The 12869-nt window shown below is 46.9% G+C and overlaps 1 protein-coding gene across 2 annotated transcripts in view; it reads left to right on the forward strand.

Annotated features, from left to right (window-relative positions):
- Positions 1 to 551: 551 nt before the first annotated feature.
- The window catches only part of IGF2BP2 (insulin like growth factor 2 mRNA binding protein 2), a 98780-nt gene continuing 86462 nt past the window's right edge, over positions 552 to 12869 (forward strand). The window contains exons 1-2 of one of the 2 annotated variants that reach the window (XM_034782429.1): positions 552 to 846; positions 2058 to 2118. In XM_034782429.1, coding sequence (XP_034638320.1) covers positions 669 to 846; positions 2058 to 2118 — 239 coding nt within the window. In that variant the 5' untranslated portion in view covers positions 552 to 668. The remainder of the gene's footprint in view (positions 847 to 2057; positions 2119 to 12869) is intronic. The other variant, XM_034782430.1, reaches the window with a different exon arrangement.

Genomic DNA, 12869 nt, shown 5'->3' on the forward strand with positions numbered 1-12869 from the left:
CTCGAATAGCTCGGCTGACTACCCCCCGTCCCCCACGCCAGTGAGCCAGGTGCTCTCCCAGCTCCACAGGGGCCCGGCCCGACACCGGAGTTGCCAGCGCCTCCGAGGGGCGCAGGGCGGCCGTTGCGCTCTCACAGCCGTGGGCCCCCGGGGCCTCCAGCGCTCATCGCGCCCAGAGCTGGGCGGGAAGGGGCTTTCCTGAAACCCGCCCGCCCGTGGCTAGCCCCGAGGGGACTCCCCATGGCCCAGCCCGCGGGCCCCGGAGCTAGTCCCGCACGGTGCCCCCGGGCGCCCCCTCTCCCCAGCTCCGGGGCGCGGAGCAGCTGCTCGGCCAGCGGGCGCCGCGCGAGCCCAGCCCGTCCCGCACATGGTGCCCGCCCAGGCGGCGGGGAGGGCGCTGGATCCCGGCGCCGGCCGGGGAGAGCCCCGCTGCGCCCCCGGCGGGCTCGCGGCTGCGGGAGGAGCCGGCGCGGCTGCCCTCGGCGCGGTGTCCCCGGGGAGGGCGGGGGGAGGCGGCACACGCGGGCTAGGCTCGGCTCGGCTCCGCCCGCTGCCCGGCTGCGGGGCGCTGTTGCAGGCTCCGGCGGGCGGGCGGGTGGCGCAGCGCGGTGCCCGGGTCTGTGCCGGCGGCGGGCAGGAGGGGCCGCGGGCTCCCCGCGAAGAGGCGGATGATGAACAAGCTCTACATAGGGAACCTGAGCCCCGCCGCCACCGCCGACGAGCTCCGGCAGCTCTTCGGGGACAGGAAGCTGCCCCTAGCCGGCCAGGTCCTGCTCAAGTCCGGCTACGCCTTCGTGGATTACCCGGACCAGAACTGGGCCATCCGGGCCATTGAAACCCTCTCGGGTAAGCGCCCGGGTGCACCGAGGTCAGGGGACCCGCGGCGCCCCGCTCCCCCGAGCCTCGCTGGGGAGCGCCCCCGAGCCCTGCCCGGACCCTCCCAGCCCTGCCCCGGGGCACCCCAGCTGCCCGAGGACCCCTCTCCCCGGGGAGCCTCAGCGCGCCCCTCTCCCGCTCGCCCCCCGGATCCAGCGCCCCCTCCCCAGGGAGCTCCAGGGACCCTCCCCGCCCCTCCCGGGATCCCTTCCTGACGCCCCTCCGCGACCCCCGGCTCCCTCCCCCCGGGGATCCGCCGCAGGAATCCACTCAGCTCCCCACGCCCTGCTGGCCCCCAGGCCCTCGGGGGTCCTCTCCCTCGTCCCGTGACCCCCGACTCCCGGCCCGCGGCACCCGGGTTCCCCCTCGCCCCGGCCCTGCGGGACCAGCCGCTCCCGCCCCGCTCCCTCGCTTCCCTCCAGCCGGGCTATTTTTCCCTGATTTTTTTCTCCGATTTTATTGAGAGGAGCCGGGACCCGGGGTCTGCCGCCCGGCCGCCCCCTTGCCACCCTCCCGGCCTCGGGCACCTTTTTACGAGGTGCCCTGCCCCAACTCGCCGGGGGCGCGGAGCAAAGAGCGGCCGAGAGGCAGCTGGGGGGCCCCGAGCGAACTGCAGCCCAGCCAGGGAGTAGGAGCCACACGGCAGCGCCAGGCCAACGCAGCCCCAAACACAGGGGACCCTCTGGCAGCCCCGACGGGCCACTCCGGCCGAGCTGGCGCCCCGTGCCGGGTAGGGGGAAAGGAGAGGCAGCAGGAGAGCAGGAGAGGAGGCATGTGGGGCTTGGCTGCCGGGAGATTGCCATGGTGTTCCGCGAACAAGCGAGCGCAGCCCCGCGAAGTCCTGCTAGCTCTGGTTAGCGGAGTGGGCGGCAGGAGCCCTGGGAGTGGAAGCATGGCTGCCCCAGTCCTTCATTTTGAGGGCTACGGACTCCAGCCTCTCCATTTGGTGCTGCTTGTGAAAATGACTGTACTGTTGTCAGGGGTCCAGGGCGTGGACCCCTGGGCGCCCTCCCGCCCCCGGGCAGCACCCCCTGACCCCCCAGCAGGCTGCCCCCTGCCCCAGGGCTCTCCACGCAGTTCGGGCTGCAGGGCAGTCGCCGACTTTTGGGTAGATTTCCTGCCCTAGCTCCCAGACTGTGCTTCGGACGATGCTGAGTCTCTGTTGTTGTTGTGTTTTAAAGGTAAAGTGGAGCTGCATGGCAAAGTCATGGAGGTGGATTACTCCGTCCCTAAAAAGCTAAGGTAAATCCCTTTCCATGCGTTCTCTGTCTCGAGTCCGTGCGAGGGGCGGCGGCGAGTCCCAGAACGGCTCTAGCTCCTTGGCAGCAGGGTTGTTTGCAAGGGTGCTGAAGGTAGTTGCAATAGTTGCATTTTTACTTTCATTATGGCTAGCTGCGTGCCCTAGCCATTGATTTACTTTTGAAGTCTGATGGGCTTTCCTCTTTCCACGCGGGTTGGGATGGAAAGCATTTCTTCCCAGTGCAGTAACTTGTTTACCAAATGCAAAAAGTCCTCCCCCCCCCCACTTTTAAAGATCACAATGGTAACAAAGGCTTTGTGGAAGACTTCCTGTGGCAAGTAAGTAGTAAATATTTACTGTGTCAGCTGAAATTCCCTAGCTAAAATTACAATTCGTTAGTTTTTGCTTTTCTTTCCTCTGAAGTGCTTTCTGCTGAGGGTAACAAAATGTCCTTTGGATAAGTTAGTCAATATCTCCAAGGCTTTGGAGCAACATCTTGATTTATTTTGAGAGTTAAAGAAGTTAAAAGCCCTTTTTGGCGTGGCAGCTCCTTATGAGCCAAAGTTCTGAAATGTTTGTAACCAAAAGGCACTAGTATGGGACGTGTGTAAACAGAACTTTCTGGGGATGGCATAGAATCTAATGCATGCCATTTAGATGGCTGCAGAGTGGTCTGTTCATGCGTGGGCAGATGGGGGTCTCTTCTGTCACTGACTTACTATTTGCATTTTCCTTGAATTAGTTTTTATTCTGATTGGGCCGTATGACACTTCTTCACTTTGTCACTATTGTTCCCTCAGGACGCAGCATATTAATAAAAACTTTTTGTGGTCATTTTGGTTATGAGTGTGAAGCCCTTGATCCAAATAAGTCCAATGTACTGACTAATTTGTTATACTGTCAGGTAAACAACTTGTAGTATTTTACTAGGGCAGCTGTTTAACACAAACTTTTATAAATGTACAAGATCTGCTGCCATCTCTTTCTAAACTTCTAACATAGTGGTGGGCATTTTTTACCTTGAGAAATATAATTGCAAGCTCTGTCACAGATCTGCAGTGGTATAGAAAGGCAGTAGTGATTTTTCTGAGAGGCCTGCCTTTTGCAGGGATGGTACAGTTGAACTGTTATTATAAGGGGAAAAGGTGTTTTAGAGAGTTTGTATAGTTTGCGTGTTGATAGTTGGATGCAAAATCTTTTGAGCAGTGGAGGATTTGCAATATTATCTGGTGTATGTTATTTTTAAGTGTCACGAGACGTGAACTTCACAATGCTCAGAGAGCGTGGGGCAGGACATCTTTTAATGTGCAGCTTGTTGGTTCTGTTCCTGCTCTGAGTCCCCTCCCCCAGCAGTGGGTAAAGGGAAAGCTTTAAAGCAAATTTCACATTGAAAATGGTTTGGTTGCCTAACGGAGAACACAGTAGGCTGCAAAATGCGGCTTGCATTAAATGCCAGCTTTGTAAAGAGGTCTTAGCAAAAGAAAAATAATCCAGGCTTTTGTTTCTGCAAGCTGAAGTTTCTCCTTCCTTGTTCTCTTTTAGAATAATAAACACTAAATATATTTATGTTGCTGATTTGAAGTGTCTTTGAAATGAATCTTTTAACCAGGTGTGTCGAATGTGTAACTTAAAAAAAAAAAAAAAAGTCTAGAATTTATTATATAGCTCAGCAGTCAGAGTGTTCTTTGAACATGTGCTCCTATGAAATGTCTGAAGTGGAACTCAGTGAAAACGCAGGCTCACTATACAAATTGTATGCAAAGGCTCTTCTTGAATGTGTTAATTTGCTGATGCTGCTTCTTTAGCTTCATGCTGGGTCTTTTCAGTGTGATTGTCAAGTATTATTTTTAAAATACGGGTACATAGAAAATTAACTTAGGCAGCTTGATGAAGTTTGGTGAGAAATGGCTAATGTCTGGCACTGGGAATTGATATTGTTGGTTGTTTCTAATGCACATATGTGAAAGATGTGACAGTGTTCTGGTTTCTTATGCAATGAGCATGCAGAAGTTTACCTGGAAATAAAAAAGAGTAACTCTCAAATATTTCAAAGCAGTTAAATCTTTGCAGTAAGTTTTTCTCAGTGTTCTTGCACTCTTAGGACTTTAAGAATGATTGAGCTAGAGCCCAGTTAGTTAGAAGGGCAGTTCTCTGGGGATGTATTCGCTTCCAGGTCTGTTACATATGTTACATAAAGCAAAAAGATGGGAACAGTGAATTCCTCTTTACCTGAAGTAAAAGCTTGGGGATCTCTGAAAAAAAATCATTGAACAGTCGAGAGAGAGAATCTAATATTTCTTTTGCCTTTTTGTGCTATATGTTCAGCTGTCCCTGAGGGTTCTATTTCAGTTTGGTTACTTGGTTTCCTCAGATTGTTGAGTTCGTGTTTGGATTTGATCATGTCATTTTTTTGACCTCCGAAAAAGCTATTGTTAATATAAAGGTGTCTTTGGCTTAATATTAGTTAGCTTGGACATTTCATCCTGTTTTTTATAACATGGTTTTATCATGGAATAAAGACTTACACAGGCTTACATTTAGTTTTTCTTTGTAGAAAACCCACAAACTATTCTAATGCTTGTAAGAATTAGAATTTGTGCAGTGACTTCCATTGATGTCAACAGCACCAATATGTGGGGACCCTTAATCTGCATGCACAGGACCCTGCCCAATGCCCCTTGCTCTGGCAAAATTGCCAGTAACTTTGTAGGGAGTTTTGTCTGAGTTAGCTGTGTAGGATCTGAAAACTTTCCATGTTACACACAAGCTGATACTGTCCTACAGTTCTGATGCTATGTGAATGTAAAACTATTGAATAAAACTGCAGAGAACTTCCCCTGAATGCTAGCTTTGTACCAGGTTAATTATATGTATTATTTTAAAATCTTTTGGTCCAAATTTGTTTTGTGTTTTATGGTTTTGTTTGATACTTTTTATGTTGTTATATGTTTGGACTGAATGTGTAGCATTGTAGTGTTTGGATTTAATAAAGAGGGAAAACCTCTGTTATGCCTGTTATTGAAATGTGTCTGAAATATCTCTTGATGTGTAAATAGTAAGTTTTATTTTCACTACTGTGTTTAGTTAAAATTTCCTTGAACCTTTTCAGGAATTAGATTTCAAAAACACAAACAAAAATAACCCTCATTCTCATCTGTATGTCTTTATGTAGCTAAGAAATAGTGTAAAATAGTCAGAAGTAGCACTGCAAACTCCACTTTTTATACACCTCCTCATGGTAATGTAGAAGGATTGGAGGTTACAGGGCTGGAGGTAGTGAGAAATAGCATGAAGTAGTGCAGGAGAGCTTATGAATTTGTCTTTCATGAGTTAAAAATCAGTAATTGTGTTCTCTCTACTTCAAGTGATTTTTGCCTCCTATAAGAATGTTAAAGAAAACAGTATCCCAATTGTTTTTTGTTTGTATGTGCTACATTGTGTATAGACAAACTAATTTAAAAAAAAACACTTTTTATCATGTAAACTTTAAATTCTCTGGTAACAGAGAATGCTTCATTTGCTTAAAATCATATTGTTTCAAGAATTTGCTGAATGAGAAGCTGTGTTTAAAAAAAAAAAAAAAAAAAAAAAGTCCTGTAATTATGCTTTTTATGCAGACATGTAATACATCGAAAACTTTGATTCTTAGCTGCAGATGCTGAATACATAGTTAATAATAATAAACATTAGAAAACTGTGAATTATGAAATATGGACAAAACAAAAATCTGTTAATGCTAACTTTCATGTAATGTGTATTTGGCAGAAATAAAACAGATTAGTTTAAATAACTCAATTTAATGTTCACAATGTTTTAAATTTCCAATTCCTTTATTTGAAAAGTCTTCTTCTTTTATGTTTTCAATATTATTTTTAAAAATCAAATGTATAACATTAGTATAATCTAGAAAAATGCACTGGGTGAGCTAATTAGAGAAGTCTTCAAATCTAATTTAGTAGAACATTTAAAAATATTTTACTATTCTATTTAATGGCAAAACTTCAGTAGAATATTACTTTTCTGATTTACTTTAACAAATACAAATGTCTAATGCATACAGATCTAGATTTTTGCAATTCAATCAAAGCAATGCAATTTTTAAAAAAAGACCCTGTTTCTAATAATCTGGTAACCTGCTGCACTTTTATGAAACTTGTCTTCATTTAAAATCCTTCCTTGCCCATGCATGTCCTGATCCTCTTTTAGTGTTTTCTGTGAATATGAAACAGTTGTTCAGGAGATAGGGGCAAGGAATATCTGCCAGAATTACACTTGTGAAGCTAATCTCCGAATGACTAGGGGAACAGTGATCTTTCACAATTTTCAAAAGGAAACCCTAGATTTTAGCTACTTTTAAAATATCAAATTAGAAAATTCAAGGCTGAAAGCTACAGTGTCTCTGTAGTGCTGGAATCCCCCATTAAACAGTTTTCTCCTCTTTTTAAGAGGAAAAGGAGCATTAATATGGTGTACAAATGAATTCTGAAATAGAAAACTGTGCAAATGGTTTAAATATAGCTAGGTATTTGCTTTAGTTGTTGAAATAAATAATCAAAACACAGAGGTTTTTACAAAGAAAAATGTCCATTTTAAGGGTAGATTTTATTTTTGAAACTTCAAACTATTTGATGTTTAAGTGTGAATCACCATTCCAGCCTGAAACTGAATGTTCACAACTGCCCCAAGTGGTTAGAGACTCTGGTCTGAGCTTTGTGTGTAATTTTCATGATTCATTTTGGTGGTGGTAGTTTGAAATAAAGCAATATGTATTTTTTTTAAAAAGAATAGAGGGGGCAGAGTGTTGGGATGGCAGTGGTTGTTAAATATTTTAGTACAGCTATATCAAGGGGCAGAGTCGCGTGGCACAAAGTGTGGACTACCAGAGGGCTAATATCATGACCATTCGGTTGTTGTTTCGTTTGTCCCTGATATGCATAATTGTGACAAAAATGAATTACATGTAAAATGATCCTGTTTAGTGCTTTAGCTAAGGAACCTCACCCTTGATCAACAGAAGTCCAATCAGGAGACATGACTGACACTTTTACATCTTTAGTTTCTCCCGCTTGCCTCCTTCTTGCACATACACACACAAGTAATTCTGTGTCGGATGCAATGAAAGAAATATGACTTTTCTGATCTGGGAATGTTTGACTTTTTCCAAACCCCATTCATACCACATTTTTCAAATATTAATCAAAGATTTAAATGTCAGCTGCCCTTCTGGATTTCTAGAAAGGGGCAGGATGGACCTGGGTCATTTAGTGTTTAAAAAATATACCCAAGAATTTTACAAAATGGAATCAAAGGATTCACATAGACACCGAGAGGGTCTTCTGGCTGTTGTGTGAACTGAGTCTCAAACCAATTTGCACTCTGTCTACAGAGCACAGCTAACTGTATATGGAGTATAATTTATATCTTCTTAAAAAGCTGTGATTAAGTCACAGTTAGGCATGAGTTAACTGGTTTATGGAAGAATGTTGACATTGAATGTACTTTAAAAATAATACTTACCTACCCTATAGCAGTGTAGGGAATTGTAATTAGTTGGCATTTGGACTGTGTTTTGAAAATGTGAATTGCTGCATGTGCCGAGTATTATTATTTTAGCAAAACAGAATGACACTTAGCGGGACCCAGCACTGAAAATATTTATTTCCCCCCCGAAGCTCACTGTCATTAAAACACTTTTTAAAAAGCTCTTTTACTTTATAATTCCACTGGTTGCTTTGCAAACTTATAATTTGCATTTGGTGGCATGTATGGGTTCTATTTTGGGCAGCCAAATTGCAATGTTCTTCCAGCATTATTTTTAAGGTTTTCTTTTTCCTCTTCTGATTGTGAACTTCATTCTGGTTTTCCACATATTGTACCAGTGAAAGGGAATAGTTGCAATTTTTGTGTACGATGCTGTGGGAGAGAACAGCAGAGTCTATCACATGGGATTCCCAAATGGAGGAAAAAAGCTTTGAGTGTTTGCTCCATTATCTTGCTTCAGACCTTGCTTGTAGTAAATGCCATTTCATCAGGCAGGATAGTCCATTTTAAAATAGTGAAATGTACTTTTCCAAGAGGTTTTCTTCATTTCAAATTATGCTTTACGTGATGCTTATCTGTGCCATATTCTAGTATGGGTTTGTTTCTTGATGACAAGATGTTCTTTTTTTTTTTTTTTTTTTAATAAGCATTCCACATGCTGCTGAAGAAGTCTAAATGTCTAGAATGGAATTAAGTTACAAGTCTCCGTGTTACTGTGTATAGGCAGCTATTCTCTTTTTACTATGTGTGTGTAACTTTTTTGAGTGTCAGGTACACATGTTTATGGAGAGGAGATTAGACCGATGTGTAAAACATACCAAGCTTTATATTTATCAGCTTGCTGGAAACCCATGAACACCTATTTGCACAGACACACTATTGTAAATACACCTGCTGAACCTCTGAATCTATAGTTTAGCGTTCTGTCGCTGCTTGTTTAAAGCAAAAAGTAAACTCTTGAAGAATCTATCTCAGAAATACATCTATACAAATATTGTGGCTCATCTGTTGTGTGTATGTGTTCCTCCCCTCTTCCTATCACCAGCATGTGGAAGGTTATGTCTTGATAGGGCTCTGATTTGTGTGAATGGATGTATTCTCCTGTCATAATCAGGAAAGGTGTCTACTGGGAATAGGAGTAGTGTTACAATTCTTAAAGAACAACACACAGTTTTCTCCAAATGCCTTACTTGGGGGTGTCTGGGGCTGAAAGTTCTGTGAAGTGTGAGGAAGGAGCTCATGGAAAAAATAGTTCAGCAAAGTAAATTGTCTGTACTGGCAACAGAGAGACAAGGTGGGTGAGAACATGTATTTTATTGGACCAACTTCTGTGGGGAAAGAGACGAGCTTTCCAGCTTGCCCAGAGCTCTTCTTCAGGTCGGTGAAAGATACTGGTAGTGATGACAGGTTTTCACGTGTCACTTCTCCATTAGCCTGTTCTTTCCCCATTTTCCTCTTTGTGTTGCTGTTGAGGTGTGAGAATTGGAAGTAAAATTGAGAGAACAAGCAGTTTATATTGTACTCCCATCCATCTCCCCATCCCTTTGCCTTCAGATAGCATAAGAAAAAAATCACGTTATAAAAATAAGTCAGTAGTGGATAGTTTGTTCTAAAAGCTGTGGTAAACGCCAATCCTAAATTAATAAGCTCATTGAGTATCAGGGGGTAGCCGTGTTAGTCTGTATCTACAAAAACAACAAGGAGTCTGGTGGCACCTTAAAGACTAACAGATTTATTTGGGCATAAGCTTTCGTGGGTAAAAACCTCACTTCTTCAGATGCATAGAGTGAAAGTTACAGATGCAGGCATTATATACTGACACATGGAGAGCAGGGAGTTACTTCGCAAGTGGAGAACCAGTATTTAGGAATTGTAACACTCTACTCCTATTCCCAGTAGACACCTTTCCTGATTATTATCATTGAGTCACTTAAGCACACGGTTGCTGGAAATTTTATACATATGGTGTATTGATCTAATCTGGAGGCAAAATACAGACTAGAGAGCTACAAGGAAACGTCCACCCAGGCCACCTTAGTTCCTATCTCAGGTAGCTAGTTTAAATGATCTCCAAACAGCTTTCAGTGTAATTGTATTAGAGACTCTCTCTACAAAGTGACCTGCTTTGATGGGTTGCATGCAATGTTGTTGTGGTACTATAGCTCTGGAATGGCAATCTTTTCCATAGATGGGGGGTGGAGGAGGGGTAAAGCACCTATATTTAGTAATGGTTAAAAACTAACATTACAGAGAGTTTTTGCCCAAGCCAGCAAAAGTTGGCATCTGTAATTTGGAGGAACTTGATTCCTTCCTCGAATGAATCTCTCTGGTATGTTATAGCTATGTGCACTGATGCAATTTGTTTGATATAGATTGATCTCTATTTCTCTCTATTTGATATACCTCCCTAGCTGTACAATAGGGATAACAATACTATTTTCTCTCTTCCCCCCCGCCCCCATCTGTCCTGTTTGTTCAGCCTAAGAACTGTTTAGGGAGGGACTATCTCTTATTTTGTATGTGTACAGCACCAAGCACAGTGCGTGGCACTACTGTCAATCAGAATACCAAGTCCCAGTGGGTATAAGCTTGAAGCTTGGGGGGTGTATTGCTGGCGAGAGATCCAGCCAGCTACATCCTTCTGGGGAGACGTGCCGCTTGCTGCAGTGAAGTCTGCAGACATGCAAGATTTGTTCAGATGAGAAATGCCTAAGTAAGAAGCAAAGGTTTTCATTCCACATTGAGGGAACTGTTGCATGCAGCTGGCAGTCCTGTTTCTCCACCCAAATTCTCAGGGGCCAGTGAGCAGTTTAATGCTGATGTGGATGGTCAGGGTTGAGGACACGGCTGGTCTCCCACAGAGCTGCTTGTCACTGCTGTCCGATTCCCTAGGCCTGGGTTACGGTGTGGAGATGGTGGCAGGGTGACCCGCAGATAGCTAGCAGGCTGCTAGTGGAACCTCTGCTATGGTTTTTACAAAGTGGCATGCAGCCGTGCTCTTCTGCTGCCGGCTGTGCCTGTAGGGTGGGCTGCGGAGGCTGCTCACTGCCCTGGTCAGAGGAGAAGTGTTACAGGAATCTTTGCTTGATGAGCTCCTGCTCTGATTAGAATGGAAGCTGTTTAGCCTGGAGTGACATGTGCCCTCGCAACGCCTCTTCTCCAGATCCACAGCACACTTTTCTTCTCTCCTCCTCCCTTTGCCTCTGCTGCTTCCGGATGCCTGCTCCGGGTCCAGCAAATTAACCCCCACTCACAGTGTCAGGATCTCATTCTCCTGCCACCTCCTTGCTCCCGCACTGGCTCCTGGGGGCCTCTCCCGTGCCTTCTCCAGCCAGGCTGCTCACACGCCTTCCAGCCTCTCTGCCTGCACAAACCTTTCGCTCCTGTCTGTCTTCCCCTCCCTGCTCATACCTCTCTGCCTCCATCCAAGTAATCTGCCCTTAGCCTGGGCAAGGTCAGCTCCCACCCTCTGGACTCAGCGGGTTCTTCGTGCCTCTCCCTGGCTTCCTTATTGGCCCCCCAGGCCTGGGTCAAGCAGCTCACTGTCCTCCTTGCTCTTTAGACCTGGCTTTACCAGTCGCTGCTCTGAGTTCCCTCTTCCTGGCCTCATCTTTCTTCTCTTTGTTCTTCCTCTTTCCCCCTTCTCCCAGGACTGCCATATCAAGGATAGTCTGTGTGGTCAGCCCCTCTGAGCACCAGCCCTCTCCTCCTTCCATTCTCCGGGTGCTAGGGGGAACTCCTCCCTAACTGCCCTGCTCTCACTGCCTTCAGTCCTGGCATGGCTGCCTCCTGCGCGCCCTCTGCTGAGCATGCTGGAGAAAACGCAGGCTCCTTGCTCACGTCCTCTTCTGTCAGCTTGTTCCCCCTTTTTTTAGAGCAGCCCTCCCCCCCTTGAGCCCAGTTCTGTCACCCTCAGTGAGTCTTGCATGCCCAGCCCCAACCCCCTCTGCTCACCCTGCCCCTCTGCTTTGTTCACCTCACCAGCATCTGTGGAGAGAAGTGACTGGATCTGGTGCGAGCTACTTCCTGCCACCCTGCTTCACCCTCTCCTCCTTCATTCTGGTTCCTGACACTGAGGTTTCTCTCTGACCCCAGACCCTATCTCCTCCACCTGCAGGCTCTTCTTGCTCCCCCAGTCACTGCTTCCCCCTTCACTTCCAACTACCTTCCTGGATGTTCTCCTGTGCCCTTGTTTCCACCTCCCTCTCCAAACATCATCCCATTTCCCTCCTCCCCTCTTGTCCCCAAATGTGCCATCCACAGTCCCAGCCTTGACCTTCTTCCCTCTCATTTCCTTTTGGGCCCCTCTGCCACCTGGCTTCTGCCTTGTCACCCATTCCAAATGACTTGCCAGTGGGTGAGTCAGGTTCTGGCCACATGCCCTGCTCGGGGGAGCCATTATGCTAGCTCTGTGCCACCTGGGGTTTCTCCCTAGACAGGGCCAGTTCCCAGCTGGCCAGAAGCGCAGGGTTCCTGTCCTCTGTGTGTCGGCAGAGCCGCTCTAAGGGGCTGTAGTGAAGCAGAGACTGTGGCCCCTTGTGCCTGCAGCTCCCTCCCATCTCCATGGTACCAGGTGAGCCCCCTGCATTCAGAATCCCCCTTAGAACTCACTCCTTGGACACCAGTAATTGCCCACTGTGGTAAGGTGCTGCCACGCCCCTCGTCGTCTGAGACTGGCTCCCTCGAGGGATAGAGCCCTTGCCCTCCGGCCTTCCTGGGCATGGGGTCTCCACGTGGTTTTTCCTGGTTCTCTTTGGCTGGCCCCTAGATGGGTGTGTGAGGTTGAGGGGTGAGGGAGGACAGGGAGTGGAGGAAGCGCGTTTCCCCCCAAAGACATTGGAGCCCGGGCTCAGCAAGCACAGAGGCCACCCCAGACTGTGGGCACCGCTGTAGCTTAGCCACCTGAAAGGGTCAGGGAGGGCTGAGATGGCTTCGCACTCATTAGCACAGCTGGCGCTGGGGGAGCTCATGCAGTGCATGATGTCATAAAACACTGCCCCCTAGGAATTCCAGGGGAAACAAAGCCTCCTGTATCACTGCCTACCCAGGCCTATGCCTTAATGGCACGACCCAGCTCCTAGATTGCAAGCTCCCTGGGGCAGGGACTACCTCTTGTTTGTGAGCCTATGGCCATAGTCTCCAGAGCAGTGGCCCTTTATTGTGTAGCATGAGGAATCCTGCAAGGTGCTTGTTGATTAATATCCATTCGCCA

The sequence above is a fragment of the Trachemys scripta genome, chromosome 9, assembly GCF_013100865.1.
Source record: "Trachemys scripta elegans isolate TJP31775 chromosome 9, CAS_Tse_1.0, whole genome shotgun sequence".
In the NCBI taxonomy this organism is placed as follows: domain Eukaryota; kingdom Metazoa; phylum Chordata; order Testudines; family Emydidae; genus Trachemys; species Trachemys scripta.